General features: G+C 83.0%; 1 protein-coding gene across 1 annotated transcript in view; it reads left to right on the top strand.

Moving 5' to 3' along the window:
* Positions 1-17383, top strand: part of LOC125428579 (putative zinc finger protein 66) — a 206604-nt gene that overhangs the window by 163883 nt on the left and 25338 nt on the right. Inside the window, exons 3-6 of the mRNA XM_048488934.1 lie at positions 14468-14511; positions 15046-15157; positions 16512-16594; positions 17101-17227. Of these exons, the coding sequence (XP_048344891.1) occupies positions 14468-14511; positions 15046-15157; positions 16512-16594; positions 17101-17227 (366 nt within the window). The remainder of the gene's footprint in view (positions 1-14467; positions 14512-15045; positions 15158-16511; positions 16595-17100; positions 17228-17383) is intronic.

Here is a 17383-nt window from a genome sequence, read left to right as displayed (position 1 = left end):
CCCCCCCCCCACCCCCCCCCCCCCCCACCCCCCCCCCCCCCCACCCCCCCCCCCCCCCACCCCCCCCCCCCCCCACCCCCCCCCCCCCCCACCCCCCCCCCCCCCCACCCCCCCCCCCCCCCACCCCCCCCCCCCCCCACCCCCCCCCCCCCCCACCCCCCCCCCCCCCCACCCCCCCCCCCCCCCACCCCCCCCCCCCCCCACCCCCCCCCCCCCCCACCCCCCCCCCCCCCCACCCCCCCCCCCCCCCACCCCCCCCCCCCCCCACCCCCCCCCCCCCCCACCCCCCCCCCCCCCCACCCCCCCCCCCCCCCACCCCCCCCCCCCCCCACCCCCCCCCCCCCCCACCCCCCCCCCCCCCCACCCCCCCCCCCCCCCACCCCCCCCCCCCCCCACCCCCCCCCCCCCCCACCCCCCCCCCCCCCCACCCCCCCCCCCCCCCACCCCCCCCCCCCCCCACCCCCCCCCCCCCCCACCCCCCCCCCCCCCCACCCCCCCCCCCCCCCACCCCCCCCCCCCCCCACCCCCCCCCCCCCCCACCCCCCCCCCCCCCCACCCCCCCCCCCCCCCACCCCCCCCCCCCCCCACCCCCCCCCCCCCCCACCCCCCCCCCCCCCCACCCCCCCCCCCCCCCACCCCCCCCCCCCCCCACCCCCCCCCCCCCCCACCCCCCCCCCCCCCCACCCCCCCCCCCCCCCACCCCCCCCCCCCCCCACCCCCCCCCCCCCCCACCCCCCCCCCCCCCCACCCCCCCCCCCCCCCACCCCCCCCCCCCCCCACCCCCCCCCCCCCCCACCCCCCCCCCCCCCCACCCCCCCCCCCCCCCACCCCCCCCCCCCCCCACCCCCCCCCCCCCCCACCCCCCCCCCCCCCCACCCCCCCCCCCCCCCACCCCCCCCCCCCCCCACCCCCCCCCCCCCCCACCCCCCCCCCCCCCCACCCCCCCCCCCCCCCACCCCCCCCCCCCCCCACCCCCCCCCCCCCCCACCCCCCCCCCCCCCCACCCCCCCCCCCCCCCACCCCCCCCCCCCCCCACCCCCCCCCCCCCCCACCCCCCCCCCCCCCCACCCCCCCCCCCCCCCACCCCCCCCCCCCCCCACCCCCCCCCCCCCCCACCCCCCCCCCCCCCCACCCCCCCCCCCCCCCACCCCCCCCCCCCCCCACCCCCCCCCCCCCCCACCCCCCCCCCCCCCCACCCCCCCCCCCCCCCACCCCCCCCCCCCCCCACCCCCCCCCCCCCCCACCCCCCCCCCCCCCCACCCCCCCCCCCCCCCACCCCCCCCCCCCCCCACCCCCCCCCCCCCCCACCCCCCCCCCCCCCCACCCCCCCCCCCCCCCACCCCCCCCCCCCCCCACCCCCCCCCCCCCCCACCCCCCCCCCCCCCCACCCCCCCCCCCCCCCACCCCCCCCCCCCCCCACCCCCCCCCCCCCCCACCCCCCCCCCCCCCCACCCCCCCCCCCCCCCACCCCCCCCCCCCCCCACCCCCCCCCCCCCCCACCCCCCCCCCCCCCCACCCCCCCCCCCCCCCACCCCCCCCCCCCCCCACCCCCCCCCCCCCCCACCCCCCCCCCCCCCCACCCCCCCCCCCCCCCACCCCCCCCCCCCCCCACCCCCCCCCCCCCCCACCCCCCCCCCCCCCCACCCCCCCCCCCCCCCACCCCCCCCCCCCCCCACCCCCCCCCCCCCCCACCCCCCCCCCCCCCCACCCCCCCCCCCCCCCACCCCCCCCCCCCCCCACCCCCCCCCCCCCCCACCCCCCCCCCCCCCCACCCCCCCCCCCCCCCACCCCCCCCCCCCCCCACCCCCCCCCCCCCCCACCCCCCCCCCCCCCCACCCCCCCCCCCCCCCACCCCCCCCCCCCCCCACCCCCCCCCCCCCCCACCCCCCCCCCCCCCCACCCCCCCCCCCCCCCACCCCCCCCCCCCCCCACCCCCCCCCCCCCCCACCCCCCCCCCCCCCCACCCCCCCCCCCCCCCACCCCCCCCCCCCCCCACCCCCCCCCCCCCCCACCCCCCCCCCCCCCCACCCCCCCCCCCCCCCACCCCCCCCCCCCCCCACCCCCCCCCCCCCCCACCCCCCCCCCCCCCCACCCCCCCCCCCCCCCACCCCCCCCCCCCCCCACCCCCCCCCCCCCCCACCCCCCCCCCCCCCCACCCCCCCCCCCCCCCACCCCCCCCCCCCCCCACCCCCCCCCCCCCCCACCCCCCCCCCCCCCCACCCCCCCCCCCCCCCACCCCCCCCCCCCCCCACCCCCCCCCCCCCCCACCCCCCCCCCCCCCCACCCCCCCCCCCCCCCACCCCCCCCCCCCCCCACCCCCCCCCCCCCCCACCCCCCCCCCCCCCCACCCCCCCCCCCCCCCACCCCCCCCCCCCCCCACCCCCCCCCCCCCCCACCCCCCCCCCCCCCCACCCCCCCCCCCCCCCACCCCCCCCCCCCCCCACCCCCCCCCCCCCCCACCCCCCCCCCCCCCCACCCCCCCCCCCCCCCACCCCCCCCCCCCCCCACCCCCCCCCCCCCCCACCCCCCCCCCCCCCCACCCCCCCCCCCCCCCACCCCCCCCCCCCCCCACCCCCCCCCCCCCCCACCCCCCCCCCCCCCCACCCCCCCCCCCCCCCACCCCCCCCCCCCCCCACCCCCCCCCCCCCCCACCCCCCCCCCCCCCCACCCCCCCCCCCCCCCACCCCCCCCCCCCCCCACCCCCCCCCCCCCCCACCCCCCCCCCCCCCCACCCCCCCCCCCCCCCACCCCCCCCCCCCCCCACCCCCCCCCCCCCCCACCCCCCCCCCCCCCCACCCCCCCCCCCCCCCACCCCCCCCCCCCCCCACCCCCCCCCCCCCCCACCCCCCCCCCCCCCCACCCCCCCCCCCCCCCACCCCCCCCCCCCCCCACCCCCCCCCCCCCCCACCCCCCCCCCCCCCCACCCCCCCCCCCCCCCACCCCCCCCCCCCCCCACCCCCCCCCCCCCCCACCCCCCCCCCCCCCCACCCCCCCCCCCCCCCACCCCCCCCCCCCCCCACCCCCCCCCCCCCCCACCCCCCCCCCCCCCCACCCCCCCCCCCCCCCACCCCCCCCCCCCCCCACCCCCCCCCCCCCCCACCCCCCCCCCCCCCCACCCCCCCCCCCCCCCACCCCCCCCCCCCCCCACCCCCCCCCCCCCCCACCCCCCCCCCCCCCCACCCCCCCCCCCCCCCACCCCCCCCCCCCCCCACCCCCCCCCCCCCCCACCCCCCCCCCCCCCCACCCCCCCCCCCCCCCACCCCCCCCCCCCCCCACCCCCCCCCCCCCCCACCCCCCCCCCCCCCCACCCCCCCCCCCCCCCACCCCCCCCCCCCCCCACCCCCCCCCCCCCCCACCCCCCCCCCCCCCCACCCCCCCCCCCCCCCACCCCCCCCCCCCCCCACCCCCCCCCCCCCCCACCCCCCCCCCCCCCCACCCCCCCCCCCCCCCACCCCCCCCCCCCCCCACCCCCCCCCCCCCCCACCCCCCCCCCCCCCCACCCCCCCCCCCCCCCACCCCCCCCCCCCCCCACCCCCCCCCCCCCCCACCCCCCCCCCCCCCCACCCCCCCCCCCCCCCACCCCCCCCCCCCCCCACCCCCCCCCCCCCCCACCCCCCCCCCCCCCCACCCCCCCCCCCCCCCACCCCCCCCCCCCCCCACCCCCCCCCCCCCCCACCCCCCCCCCCCCCCACCCCCCCCCCCCCCCACCCCCCCCCCCCCCCACCCCCCCCCCCCCCCACCCCCCCCCCCCCCCACCCCCCCCCCCCCCCACCCCCCCCCCCCCCCACCCCCCCCCCCCCCCACCCCCCCCCCCCCCCACCCCCCCCCCCCCCCACCCCCCCCCCCCCCCACCCCCCCCCCCCCCCACCCCCCCCCCCCCCCACCCCCCCCCCCCCCCACCCCCCCCCCCCCCCACCCCCCCCCCCCCCCACCCCCCCCCCCCCCCACCCCCCCCCCCCCCCACCCCCCCCCCCCCCCACCCCCCCCCCCCCCCACCCCCCCCCCCCCCCACCCCCCCCCCCCCCCACCCCCCCCCCCCCCCACCCCCCCCCCCCCCCACCCCCCCCCCCCCCCACCCCCCCCCCCCCCCACCCCCCCCCCCCCCCACCCCCCCCCCCCCCCACCCCCCCCCCCCCCCACCCCCCCCCCCCCCCACCCCCCCCCCCCCCCACCCCCCCCCCCCCCCACCCCCCCCCCCCCCCACCCCCCCCCCCCCCCACCCCCCCCCCCCCCCACCCCCCCCCCCCCCCACCCCCCCCCCCCCCCACCCCCCCCCCCCCCCACCCCCCCCCCCCCCCACCCCCCCCCCCCCCCACCCCCCCCCCCCCCCACCCCCCCCCCCCCCCACCCCCCCCCCCCCCCACCCCCCCCCCCCCCCACCCCCCCCCCCCCCCACCCCCCCCCCCCCCCACCCCCCCCCCCCCCCACCCCCCCCCCCCCCCACCCCCCCCCCCCCCCACCCCCCCCCCCCCCCACCCCCCCCCCCCCCCACCCCCCCCCCCCCCCACCCCCCCCCCCCCCCACCCCCCCCCCCCCCCACCCCCCCCCCCCCCCACCCCCCCCCCCCCCCACCCCCCCCCCCCCCCACCCCCCCCCCCCCCCACCCCCCCCCCCCCCCACCCCCCCCCCCCCCCACCCCCCCCCCCCCCCACCCCCCCCCCCCCCCACCCCCCCCCCCCCCCACCCCCCCCCCCCCCCACCCCCCCCCCCCCCCACCCCCCCCCCCCCCCACCCCCCCCCCCCCCCACCCCCCCCCCCCCCCACCCCCCCCCCCCCCCACCCCCCCCCCCCCCCACCCCCCCCCCCCCCCACCCCCCCCCCCCCCCACCCCCCCCCCCCCCCACCCCCCCCCCCCCCCACCCCCCCCCCCCCCCACCCCCCCCCCCCCCCACCCCCCCCCCCCCCCACCCCCCCCCCCCCCCACCCCCCCCCCCCCCCACCCCCCCCCCCCCCCACCCCCCCCCCCCCCCACCCCCCCCCCCCCCCACCCCCCCCCCCCCCCACCCCCCCCCCCCCCCACCCCCCCCCCCCCCCACCCCCCCCCCCCCCCACCCCCCCCCCCCCCCACCCCCCCCCCCCCCCACCCCCCCCCCCCCCCACCCCCCCCCCCCCCCACCCCCCCCCCCCCCCACCCCCCCCCCCCCCCACCCCCCCCCCCCCCCACCCCCCCCCCCCCCCACCCCCCCCCCCCCCCACCCCCCCCCCCCCCCACCCCCCCCCCCCCCCACCCCCCCCCCCCCCCACCCCCCCCCCCCCCCACCCCCCCCCCCCCCCACCCCCCCCCCCCCCCACCCCCCCCCCCCCCCACCCCCCCCCCCCCCCACCCCCCCCCCCCCCCACCCCCCCCCCCCCCCACCCCCCCCCCCCCCCACCCCCCCCCCCCCCCACCCCCCCCCCCCCCCACCCCCCCCCCCCCCCACCCCCCCCCCCCCCCACCCCCCCCCCCCCCCACCCCCCCCCCCCCCCACCCCCCCCCCCCCCCACCCCCCCCCCCCCCCACCCCCCCCCCCCCCCACCCCCCCCCCCCCCCACCCCCCCCCCCCCCCACCCCCCCCCCCCCCCACCCCCCCCCCCCCCCACCCCCCCCCCCCCCCACCCCCCCCCCCCCCCACCCCCCCCCCCCCCCACCCCCCCCCCCCCCCACCCCCCCCCCCCCCCACCCCCCCCCCCCCCCACCCCCCCCCCCCCCCACCCCCCCCCCCCCCCACCCCCCCCCCCCCCCACCCCCCCCCCCCCCCACCCCCCCCCCCCCCCACCCCCCCCCCCCCCCACCCCCCCCCCCCCCCACCCCCCCCCCCCCCCACCCCCCCCCCCCCCCACCCCCCCCCCCCCCCACCCCCCCCCCCCCCCACCCCCCCCCCCCCCCACCCCCCCCCCCCCCCACCCCCCCCCCCCCCCACCCCCCCCCCCCCCCACCCCCCCCCCCCCCCACCCCCCCCCCCCCCCACCCCCCCCCCCCCCCACCCCCCCCCCCCCCCACCCCCCCCCCCCCCCACCCCCCCCCCCCCCCACCCCCCCCCCCCCCCACCCCCCCCCCCCCCCACCCCCCCCCCCCCCCACCCCCCCCCCCCCCCACCCCCCCCCCCCCCCACCCCCCCCCCCCCCCACCCCCCCCCCCCCCCACCCCCCCCCCCCCCCACCCCCCCCCCCCCCCACCCCCCCCCCCCCCCACCCCCCCCCCCCCCCACCCCCCCCCCCCCCCACCCCCCCCCCCCCCCACCCCCCCCCCCCCCCACCCCCCCCCCCCCCCACCCCCCCCCCCCCCCACCCCCCCCCCCCCCCACCCCCCCCCCCCCCCACCCCCCCCCCCCCCCACCCCCCCCCCCCCCCACCCCCCCCCCCCCCCACCCCCCCCCCCCCCCACCCCCCCCCCCCCCCACCCCCCCCCCCCCCCACCCCCCCCCCCCCCCACCCCCCCCCCCCCCCACCCCCCCCCCCCCCCACCCCCCCCCCCCCCCACCCCCCCCCCCCCCCACCCCCCCCCCCCCCCACCCCCCCCCCCCCCCACCCCCCCCCCCCCCCACCCCCCCCCCCCCCCACCCCCCCCCCCCCCCACCCCCCCCCCCCCCCACCCCCCCCCCCCCCCACCCCCCCCCCCCCCCACCCCCCCCCCCCCCCACCCCCCCCCCCCCCCACCCCCCCCCCCCCCCACCCCCCCCCCCCCCCACCCCCCCCCCCCCCCACCCCCCCCCCCCCCCACCCCCCCCCCCCCCCACCCCCCCCCCCCCCCACCCCCCCCCCCCCCCACCCCCCCCCCCCCCCACCCCCCCCCCCCCCCACCCCCCCCCCCCCCCACCCCCCCCCCCCCCCACCCCCCCCCCCCCCCACCCCCCCCCCCCCCCACCCCCCCCCCCCCCCACCCCCCCCCCCCCCCACCCCCCCCCCCCCCCACCCCCCCCCCCCCCCACCCCCCCCCCCCCCCACCCCCCCCCCCCCCCACCCCCCCCCCCCCCCACCCCCCCCCCCCCCCACCCCCCCCCCCCCCCACCCCCCCCCCCCCCCACCCCCCCCCCCCCCCACCCCCCCCCCCCCCCACCCCCCCCCCCCCCCACCCCCCCCCCCCCCCACCCCCCCCCCCCCCCACCCCCCCCCCCCCCCACCCCCCCCCCCCCCCACCCCCCCCCCCCCCCACCCCCCCCCCCCCCCACCCCCCCCCCCCCCCACCCCCCCCCCCCCCCACCCCCCCCCCCCCCCACCCCCCCCCCCCCCCACCCCCCCCCCCCCCCACCCCCCCCCCCCCCCACCCCCCCCCCCCCCCACCCCCCCCCCCCCCCACCCCCCCCCCCCCCCACCCCCCCCCCCCCCCACCCCCCCCCCCCCCCACCCCCCCCCCCCCCCACCCCCCCCCCCCCCCACCCCCCCCCCCCCCCACCCCCCCCCCCCCCCACCCCCCCCCCCCCCCACCCCCCCCCCCCCCCACCCCCCCCCCCCCCCACCCCCCCCCCCCCCCACCCCCCCCCCCCCCCACCCCCCCCCCCCCCCACCCCCCCCCCCCCCCACCCCCCCCCCCCCCCACCCCCCCCCCCCCCCACCCCCCCCCCCCCCCACCCCCCCCCCCCCCCACCCCCCCCCCCCCCCACCCCCCCCCCCCCCCACCCCCCCCCCCCCCCACCCCCCCCCCCCCCCACCCCCCCCCCCCCCCACCCCCCCCCCCCCCCACCCCCCCCCCCCCCCACCCCCCCCCCCCCCCACCCCCCCCCCCCCCCACCCCCCCCCCCCCCCACCCCCCCCCCCCCCCACCCCCCCCCCCCCCCACCCCCCCCCCCCCCCACCCCCCCCCCCCCCCACCCCCCCCCCCCCCCACCCCCCCCCCCCCCCACCCCCCCCCCCCCCCACCCCCCCCCCCCCCCACCCCCCCCCCCCCCCACCCCCCCCCCCCCCCACCCCCCCCCCCCCCCACCCCCCCCCCCCCCCACCCCCCCCCCCCCCCACCCCCCCCCCCCCCCACCCCCCCCCCCCCCCACCCCCCCCCCCCCCCACCCCCCCCCCCCCCCACCCCCCCCCCCCCCCACCCCCCCCCCCCCCCACCCCCCCCCCCCCCCACCCCCCCCCCCCCCCACCCCCCCCCCCCCCCACCCCCCCCCCCCCCCACCCCCCCCCCCCCCCACCCCCCCCCCCCCCCACCCCCCCCCCCCCCCACCCCCCCCCCCCCCCACCCCCCCCCCCCCCCACCCCCCCCCCCCCCCACCCCCCCCCCCCCCCACCCCCCCCCCCCCCCACCCCCCCCCCCCCCCACCCCCCCCCCCCCCCACCCCCCCCCCCCCCCACCCCCCCCCCCCCCCACCCCCCCCCCCCCCCACCCCCCCCCCCCCCCACCCCCCCCCCCCCCCACCCCCCCCCCCCCCCACCCCCCCCCCCCCCCACCCCCCCCCCCCCCCACCCCCCCCCCCCCCCACCCCCCCCCCCCCCCACCCCCCCCCCCCCCCACCCCCCCCCCCCCCCACCCCCCCCCCCCCCCACCCCCCCCCCCCCCCACCCCCCCCCCCCCCCACCCCCCCCCCCCCCCACCCCCCCCCCCCCCCACCCCCCCCCCCCCCCACCCCCCCCCCCCCCCACCCCCCCCCCCCCCCACCCCCCCCCCCCCCCACCCCCCCCCCCCCCCACCCCCCCCCCCCCCCACCCCCCCCCCCCCCCACCCCCCCCCCCCCCCACCCCCCCCCCCCCCCACCCCCCCCCCCCCCCACCCCCCCCCCCCCCCACCCCCCCCCCCCCCCACCCCCCCCCCCCCCCACCCCCCCCCCCCCCCACCCCCCCCCCCCCCCACCCCCCCCCCCCCCCACCCCCCCCCCCCCCCACCCCCCCCCCCCCCCACCCCCCCCCCCCCCCACCCCCCCCCCCCCCCACCCCCCCCCCCCCCCACCCCCCCCCCCCCCCACCCCCCCCCCCCCCCACCCCCCCCCCCCCCCACCCCCCCCCCCCCCCACCCCCCCCCCCCCCCACCCCCCCCCCCCCCCACCCCCCCCCCCCCCCACCCCCCCCCCCCCCCACCCCCCCCCCCCCCCACCCCCCCCCCCCCCCACCCCCCCCCCCCCCCACCCCCCCCCCCCCCCACCCCCCCCCCCCCCCACCCCCCCCCCCCCCCACCCCCCCCCCCCCCCACCCCCCCCCCCCCCCACCCCCCCCCCCCCCCACCCCCCCCCCCCCCCACCCCCCCCCCCCCCCACCCCCCCCCCCCCCCACCCCCCCCCCCCCCCACCCCCCCCCCCCCCCACCCCCCCCCCCCCCCACCCCCCCCCCCCCCCACCCCCCCCCCCCCCCACCCCCCCCCCCCCCCACCCCCCCCCCCCCCCACCCCCCCCCCCCCCCACCCCCCCCCCCCCCCACCCCCCCCCCCCCCCACCCCCCCCCCCCCCCACCCCCCCCCCCCCCCACCCCCCCCCCCCCCCACCCCCCCCCCCCCCCACCCCCCCCCCCCCCCACCCCCCCCCCCCCCCACCCCCCCCCCCCCCCACCCCCCCCCCCCCCCACCCCCCCCCCCCCCCACCCCCCCCCCCCCCCACCCCCCCCCCCCCCCACCCCCCCCCCCCCCCACCCCCCCCCCCCCCCACCCCCCCCCCCCCCCACCCCCCCCCCCCCCCACCCCCCCCCCCCCCCACCCCCCCCCCCCCCCACCCCCCCCCCCCCCCACCCCCCCCCCCCCCCACCCCCCCCCCCCCCCACCCCCCCCCCCCCCCACCCCCCCCCCCCCCCACCCCCCCCCCCCCCCACCCCCCCCCCCCCCCACCCCCCCCCCCCCCCACCCCCCCCCCCCCCCACCCCCCCCCCCCCCCACCCCCCCCCCCCCCCACCCCCCCCCCCCCCCACCCCCCCCCCCCCCCACCCCCCCCCCCCCCCACCCCCCCCCCCCCCCACCCCCCCCCCCCCCCACCCCCCCCCCCCCCCACCCCCCCCCCCCCCCACCCCCCCCCCCCCCCACCCCCCCCCCCCCCCACCCCCCCCCCCCCCCACCCCCCCCCCCCCCCACCCCCCCCCCCCCCCACCCCCCCCCCCCCCCACCCCCCCCCCCCCCCACCCCCCCCCCCCCCCACCCCCCCCCCCCCCCACCCCCCCCCCCCCCCACCCCCCCCCCCCCCCACCCCCCCCCCCCCCCACCCCCCCCCCCCCCCACCCCCCCCCCCCCCCACCCCCCCCCCCCCCCACCCCCCCCCCCCCCCACCCCCCCCCCCCCCCACCCCCCCCCCCCCCCACCCCCCCCCCCCCCCACCCCCCCCCCCCCCCACCCCCCCCCCCCCCCACCCCCCCCCCCCCCCACCCCCCCCCCCCCCCACCCCCCCCCCCCCCCACCCCCCCCCCCCCCCACCCCCCCCCCCCCCCACCCCCCCCCCCCCCCACCCCCCCCCCCCCCCACCCCCCCCCCCCCCCACCCCCCCCCCCCCCCACCCCCCCCCCCCCCCACCCCCCCCCCCCCCCACCCCCCCCCCCCCCCACCCCCCCCCCCCCCCACCCCCCCCCCCCCCCACCCCCCCCCCCCCCCACCCCCCCCCCCCCCCACCCCCCCCCCCCCCCACCCCCCCCCCCCCCCACCCCCCCCCCCCCCCACCCCCCCCCCCCCCCACCCCCCCCCCCCCCCACCCCCCCCCCCCCCCACCCCCCCCCCCCCCCACCCCCCCCCCCCCCCACCCCCCCCCCCCCCCACCCCCCCCCCCCCCCACCCCCCCCCCCCCCCACCCCCCCCCCCCCCCACCCCCCCCCCCCCCCACCCCCCCCCCCCCCCACCCCCCCCCCCCCCCACCCCCCCCCCCCCCCACCCCCCCCCCCCCCCACCCCCCCCCCCCCCCACCCCCCCCCCCCCCCACCCCCCCCCCCCCCCACCCCCCCCCCCCCCCACCCCCCCCCCCCCCCACCCCCCCCCCCCCCCACCCCCCCCCCCCCCCACCCCCCCCCCCCCCCACCCCCCCCCCCCCCCACCCCCCCCCCCCCCCACCCCCCCCCCCCCCCACCCCCCCCCCCCCCCACCCCCCCCCCCCCCCACCCCCCCCCCCCCCCACCCCCCCCCCCCCCCACCCCCCCCCCCCCCCACCCCCCCCCCCCCCCACCCCCCCCCCCCCCCACCCCCCCCCCCCCCCACCCCCCCCCCCCCCCACCCCCCCCCCCCCCCACCCCCCCCCCCCCCCACCCCCCCCCCCCCCCACCCCCCCCCCCCCCCACCCCCCCCCCCCCCCACCCCCCCCCCCCCCCACCCCCCCCCCCCCCCACCCCCCCCCCCCCCCACCCCCCCCCCCCCCCACCCCCCCCCCCCCCCACCCCCCCCCCCCCCCACCCCCCCCCCCCCCCACCCCCCCCCCCCCCCACCCCCCCCCCCCCCCACCCCCCCCCCCCCCCACCCCCCCCCCCCCCCACCCCCCCCCCCCCCCACCCCCCCCCCCCCCCACCCCCCCCCCCCCCCACCCCCCCCCCCCCCCACCCCCCCCCCCCCCCACCCCCCCCCCCCCCCACCCCCCCCCCCCCCCACCCCCCCCCCCCCCCACCCCCCCCCCCCCCCACCCCCCCCCCCCCCCACCCCCCCCCCCCCCCACCCCCCCCCCCCCCCACCCCCCCCCCCCCCCACCCCCCCCCCCCCCCACCCCCCCCCCCCCCCACCCCCCCCCCCCCCCACCCCCCCCCCCCCCCACCCCCCCCCCCCCCCACCCCCCCCCCCCCCCACCCCCCCCCCCCCCCACCCCCCCCCCCCCCCACCCCCCCCCCCCCCCACCCCCCCCCCCCCCCACCCCCCCCCCCCCCCACCCCCCCCCCCCCCCACCCCCCCCCCCCCCCACCCCCCCCCCCCCCCACCCCCCCCCCCCCCCACCCCCCCCCCCCCCCACCCCCCCCCCCCCCCACCCCCCCCCCCCCCCACCCCCCCCCCCCCCCACCCCCCCCCCCCCCCACCCCCCCCCCCCCCCACCCCCCCCCCCCCCCACCCCCCCCCCCCCCCACCCCCCCCCCCCCCCACCCCCCCCCCCCCCCACCCCCCCCCCCCCCCACCCCCCCCCCCCCCCACCCCCCCCCCCCCCCACCCCCCCCCCCCCCCACCCCCCCCCCCCCCCACCCCCCCCCCCCCCCACCCCCCCCCCCCCCCACCCCCCCCCCCCCCCACCCCCCCCCCCCCCCACCCCCCCCCCCCCCCACCCCCCCCCCCCCCCACCCCCCCCCCCCCCCACCCCCCCCCCCCCCCACCCCCCCCCCCCCCCACCCCCCCCCCCCCCCACCCCCCCCCCCCCCCACCCCCCCCCCCCCCCACCCCCCCCCCCCCCCACCCCCCCCCCCCCCCACCCCCCCCCCCCCCCACCCCCCCCCCCCCCCACCCCCCCCCCCCCCCACCCCCCCCCCCCCCCACCCCCCCCCCCCCCCACCCCCCCCCCCCCCCACCCCCCCCCCCCCCCACCCCCCCCCCCCCCCACCCCCCCCCCCCCCCACCCCCCCCCCCCCCCACCCCCCCCCCCCCCCACCCCCCCCCCCCCCCACCCCCCCCCCCCCCCACCCCCCCCCCCCCCCACCCCCCCCCCCCCCCACCCCCCCCCCCCCCCACCCCCCCCCCCCCCCACCCCCCCCCCCCCCCACCCCCCCCCCCCCCCACCCCCCCCCCCCCCCACCCCCCCCCCCCCCCACCCCCCCCCCCCCCCACCCCCCCCCCCCCCCACCCCCCCCCCCCCCCACCCCCCCCCCCCCCCACCCCCCCCCCCCCCCACCCCCCCCCCCCCCCACCCCCCCCCCCCCCCACCCCCCCCCCCCCCCACCCCCCCCCCCCCCCACCCCCCCCCCCCCCCACCCCCCCCCCCCCCCACCCCCCCCCCCCCCCACCCCCCCCCCCCCCCACCCCCCCCCCCCCCCACCCCCCCCCCCCCCCACCCCCCCCCCCCCCCACCCCCCCCCCCCCCCACCCCCCCCCCCCCCCACCCCCCCCCCCCCCCACCCCCCCCCCCCCCCACCCCCCCCCCCCCCCACCCCCCCCCCCCCCCACCCCCCCCCCCCCCCACCCCCCCCCCCCCCCACCCCCCCCCCCCCCCACCCCCCCCCCCCCCCACCCCCCCCCCCCCCCACCCCCCCCCCCCCCCACCCCCCCCCCCCCCCACCCCCCCCCCCCCCCACCCCCCCCCCCCCCCACCCCCCCCCCCCCCCACCCCCCCCCCCCCCCACCCCCCCCCCCCCCCACCCCCCCCCCCCCCCACCCCCCCCCCCCCCCACCCCCCCCCCCCCCCACCCCCCCCCCCCCCCACCCCCCCCCCCCCCCACCCCCCCCCCCCCCCACCCCCCCCCCCCCCCACCCCCCCCCCCCCCCACCCCCCCCCCCCCCCACCCCCCCCCCCCCCCACCCCCCCCCCCCCCCACCCCCCCCCCCCCCCTCCCCCCCCCCCCCCCCCCCCCCCCCCCCCCCACCCCCCCCGCCCTCCCCCCCCCCCAACCGCCCCGCCCCCCCCCCGCCACCCCTCCCCCCCCCCACCCCCCCCCCCCCCCGCCCCCGCCCCCGCCCTCCCCCCCCCCCCATACAATTCCCATCAGCCCCTACCAGCATGGCCAATTGGCCATCCTGGTAGGGGCTGATGGGAATTGTAGTTCCTGAACATCTGGAGAGCCGCAGGTTCCCTACCCCTGAACTAGACCTTTTAATAGAGATGTAGTCTACCAGGTGATGTTATCTATCTCCACACCCTGAAAAGCTTCAGCTGCCCACTTCTATATATTAAAGGGACAGGATATTTTTTCCCCAGACCTCTGAGTAATTCCAAGTAGAGGGAGCTGAGGGAGAAGTTTTTCTCGCCATCAGCTTTTGACACCTGTTGTGTTGGTTTTAGCATGATAGTATAATTTATTGTATTTTTAACATCTGTGCAATGTTGGTTTAGTACAAATAGTGCTATATATTTTATTGTTCTTATATGTATTTTAATGTTTATATTTTAAATGGCCATACTGTTGGAATTGTATTGTGACCTGCCCTGAGCCCTGTTGGGATACAGTGGGATAAAAATCAGTCAATCAATCAATAAAATATGTTGGCTTTGCAGAACTTAGGAACACCTGGCTCACTGAGGCAGCTCTGCCTTTAAGAAAGGAATTGACCAGCAGAGTACGGGAGAGTTTTTGGCTTCATCTGAAACTGTGCTCGGGCACTGATCAGATATGGATGAACAAGACTCAACTGAGCCTGGACCAGAAAGAGACCCTGATGCCATTAATGCAGTGAACAGTAGGGAATTCTGGGAGAGATCTGCAAAGAAGATTCTGCGTGGGGACTTCAAGGGCCCAGAAGTGCAGCGCCAGCTGTTCAGGCAGTTTCTCTACTGGGAAGCTAAGGAACCCCGTGAGGTTTGCAACCGACTCCATGGTCTTTGTCTTCGGTGGCTGAAGCCAGAAAGGCACACCAAGAAGCAGATACTGGACCTGGTGATCCTAGAGCAGTTCCTGGCCATCCTGCCCCCAGAGATGGAGGGTTGGGTCAGGGAATGTGAGCCGGAGACCAGTTCCCAGGCAGTGGCCCTGGCAGAAGGCTTCCTCCTGAGTCAGGCAGAGAATATCAAGCAGGAAAAGCAGGTGAAATATGTCATCCGGGGAACATTTAATGGGTTTGAGAATACACACTTGAGAATACAGAGATGGGGCTGTGGTTCAGTGGTAGAGCCTCTGATTAGCCTGCTGAATGTCCCAGAGTAGATAATACAGACCTTGATGGACCAAAGGTCTGATTCAGAGGCAGAGCATCTGCCTGGCATATAAAAGGTTCCAGGTTCAATTCCTGGCATCTCCAAGTTAAACAGGCATGGCTGTATGTAATATGAAATACCAGAGATCCTAGAAATCTATTGCCAGTCTGAGTAAACAATTCAGATATCAACCTAGCAAACAGTGTCTCAATAAAACTGACTTCTAAAATTGTTAAAAGCAGTACCTTCTTTATTTGGAAATCTAGTTCTAATCTTTTTGCAGCCAGAGCTTGTGCATATTGAAAGGGTCAGCATTAGATAGAAGCAGTCCTATTTCCTCTGCATCTGTATACCCATTGAATTGTCTTCCCTATTCCTTTCCTAATTCTTCATTCCTTCCTGTTATCCTTTTTTGCTTTTCCAGGTGCAGGAGCTATCAGAAGCAGCTGCTGATTCCCCCAAGGTAGACAGAACTGGAAGAGATACTCAAATGAGACCTGTTCTCAAGGGAATCATCCAGGAGGTTTCTTCAGTGGGTAAGGATGAGTGGGAGGCATTTCAAGTCTCAAATGTGCCTGGAGACTGTGGGCTTTGACTTCCTTGAGCCTGTATGTTAGAGGCCCTCGTCTGCCGCTAACAGCGGTGGCGAACCTTTGGCACTCCAGATGTTATGGACTACAATTCCCATCAGGCCCTGCCAGCATGGTTCAAACCAACTTTTTACTTTGTAGCGATTGAGCCCTCACTCAGCATACGACCCTGTAAAGACAGCCCAGTGCAACTGAAGAGCGGGCATAGAGGGTGTGGAGGCAATCTCCTTCCATATGTACTCTTTGATCCTCTTAGATCTGGTCACACATCCTGTGACCACCGAGTTTTGAAGTGCATGCAGTCCTTTTTTGTGCTGGCTCCTCAGTTCCGACCTGCCCTTCCTTCCAGAGGGATTCTATTTATCTTTTTTTGCTTTTGATCACAGACATGGATCCCCCTGGAAGGAAGGGAAGGCTGGAAATGAGGGGCCAGCTGCTGAAGACCGTTATCTCTTTTCCAGGACCAGTCTTGCCCCAGTTAAGAGCAATTCCCTCTCCAACCTGTTAATTCTCTTGATTAAAGGGAATAACTACTAAGGCACCATTTTTAATTGTTAATTGTTAAAGTCATCATTATTCTAAGTATTAATTATTATATGTTTTATGCTGATGTTTTGCTGTATTGCTACATACATACATACATACATACATACATACATACATACATACATACATACATACATACATACATACATACATACATACATGTTTTTGATGTCCTGCTTGAACTAAGCTAGTCCTGCTTGGACTAAGTTGACTGTTCCTCTTCTTCCTGCTATTAAAGCATCCCTGGCCACTATTTTGTATTGATTTTCTCCTAGCCACAACACATGGTGGGGTCTTCACCAGTAATCCTGATGACTTAGCAGTGGCGTAGTGGTTAAGAGCAGGTGCACTCTAATCTGGAGAACCAGGTTTGATTCCCTGCTCTTCCACTTGAGTTGTGGAGGCTTATCTGGGGAGCTAGATTAGCCTGTGCACTCCAACACATGCCAGCTGGGTGACCTTGGGCTGGTCACAGATCTTTGGAGCTCTCTCAGCCCCACCCACCTCAGAGGGTGTTTGTTGTGATGGGGGAAGGGAAAGGAGATTGTAAGCCCCTTTGAGTTTCCTACAGGAGAGAAAGGGGGGTATAAATCCAAACTCATCTTCTTCTTAGGGAGTTCCATGGAAGAGTGAATTTTCCCCCTAGAGCATGCAAGTTCCAGGCCACTCAGGGCTTTAAAGAACTAGAGGATTTTATTGGGCCAGGCTGCCAACTCAATAACTCATATTCTCCTCTGCTTTGTCTCCCTTCCAGATGAGGGAATAACTCCGGTGATTTATTCTGGGCCTTCTCTTTTTTGCAGTAGAATGGAAGGAATTTCCATGCAACCAGATCAGGTAGGAGAAGAAGCAGACTCCTCCTACTCGACCTGACAGAATCTGTCTGTTCCCTTTTCTCCAAGCTGCCTGTCAGGAATGCCTTGAATGCCACTACCTGCAAGGAGAGGCTGTGGCTGAGCGGAAGAGCCTCCACTTTGCATGCAAAAGGTCCCAGGTTCAATCCTTGACAACTCTAGCTAAAAGGATCAGGTGATAGGTGATGCTGAAGACCTCTGCCTGAGACCTTGGAGAGCCCTTGCCAGTCAGAGTAGATAATACTGACCATGATAGATCAAGGGCCTGATTCAGAGGCAAAGCATCTGCCTGGCACATAACAGGTCCCCAATTCAATCCCCAGCATCTCCAGGTAAAAGGATCAGGTGACAGATGATGTAAATGACTTTCCCCTGAGACCCAGGGGAGCTGCTGCTGGTCTGAGCAGAAAAGGCTGATGGGCCAAGGGTCTGATTCAGCATAAGGCAGTTTCATGTGTGTTCAAAATGTTTCTTTTATGTAACTTTCAGGAGTTGGTGAGCTTTGAGGATGTGGCTGTGGATTTCTCAGAGGAGGAATGGGCTCTGTTGGATCTGAGTCAAAGGGCCCTGTACCAGGAAGTCATGGAGGAGAACTGCAGGAATCTGACCTGTCTGGGTATGGCTTCCTGGCTTGGAACCACCAAAACGTTTCTGAGGATGGAAGGATTTCTGCCTCCCATGATACCCCACAAAATGTTGCTTTGGAGAGAGCAGCATTCTGGAGAATACAGAGGGAGGGCAGAGGCAAGAAAGACATATGCTTCAGAGGGAA

The sequence above is a fragment of the Sphaerodactylus townsendi genome, linkage group LG03 (genome assembly GCF_021028975.2).
Source record: "Sphaerodactylus townsendi isolate TG3544 linkage group LG03, MPM_Stown_v2.3, whole genome shotgun sequence".
In the NCBI taxonomy this organism is placed as follows: Eukaryota; Metazoa; Chordata; class Lepidosauria; order Squamata; family Sphaerodactylidae; genus Sphaerodactylus; species Sphaerodactylus townsendi.
This window is presented reverse-complemented; position numbering and strand designations above follow the sequence as displayed.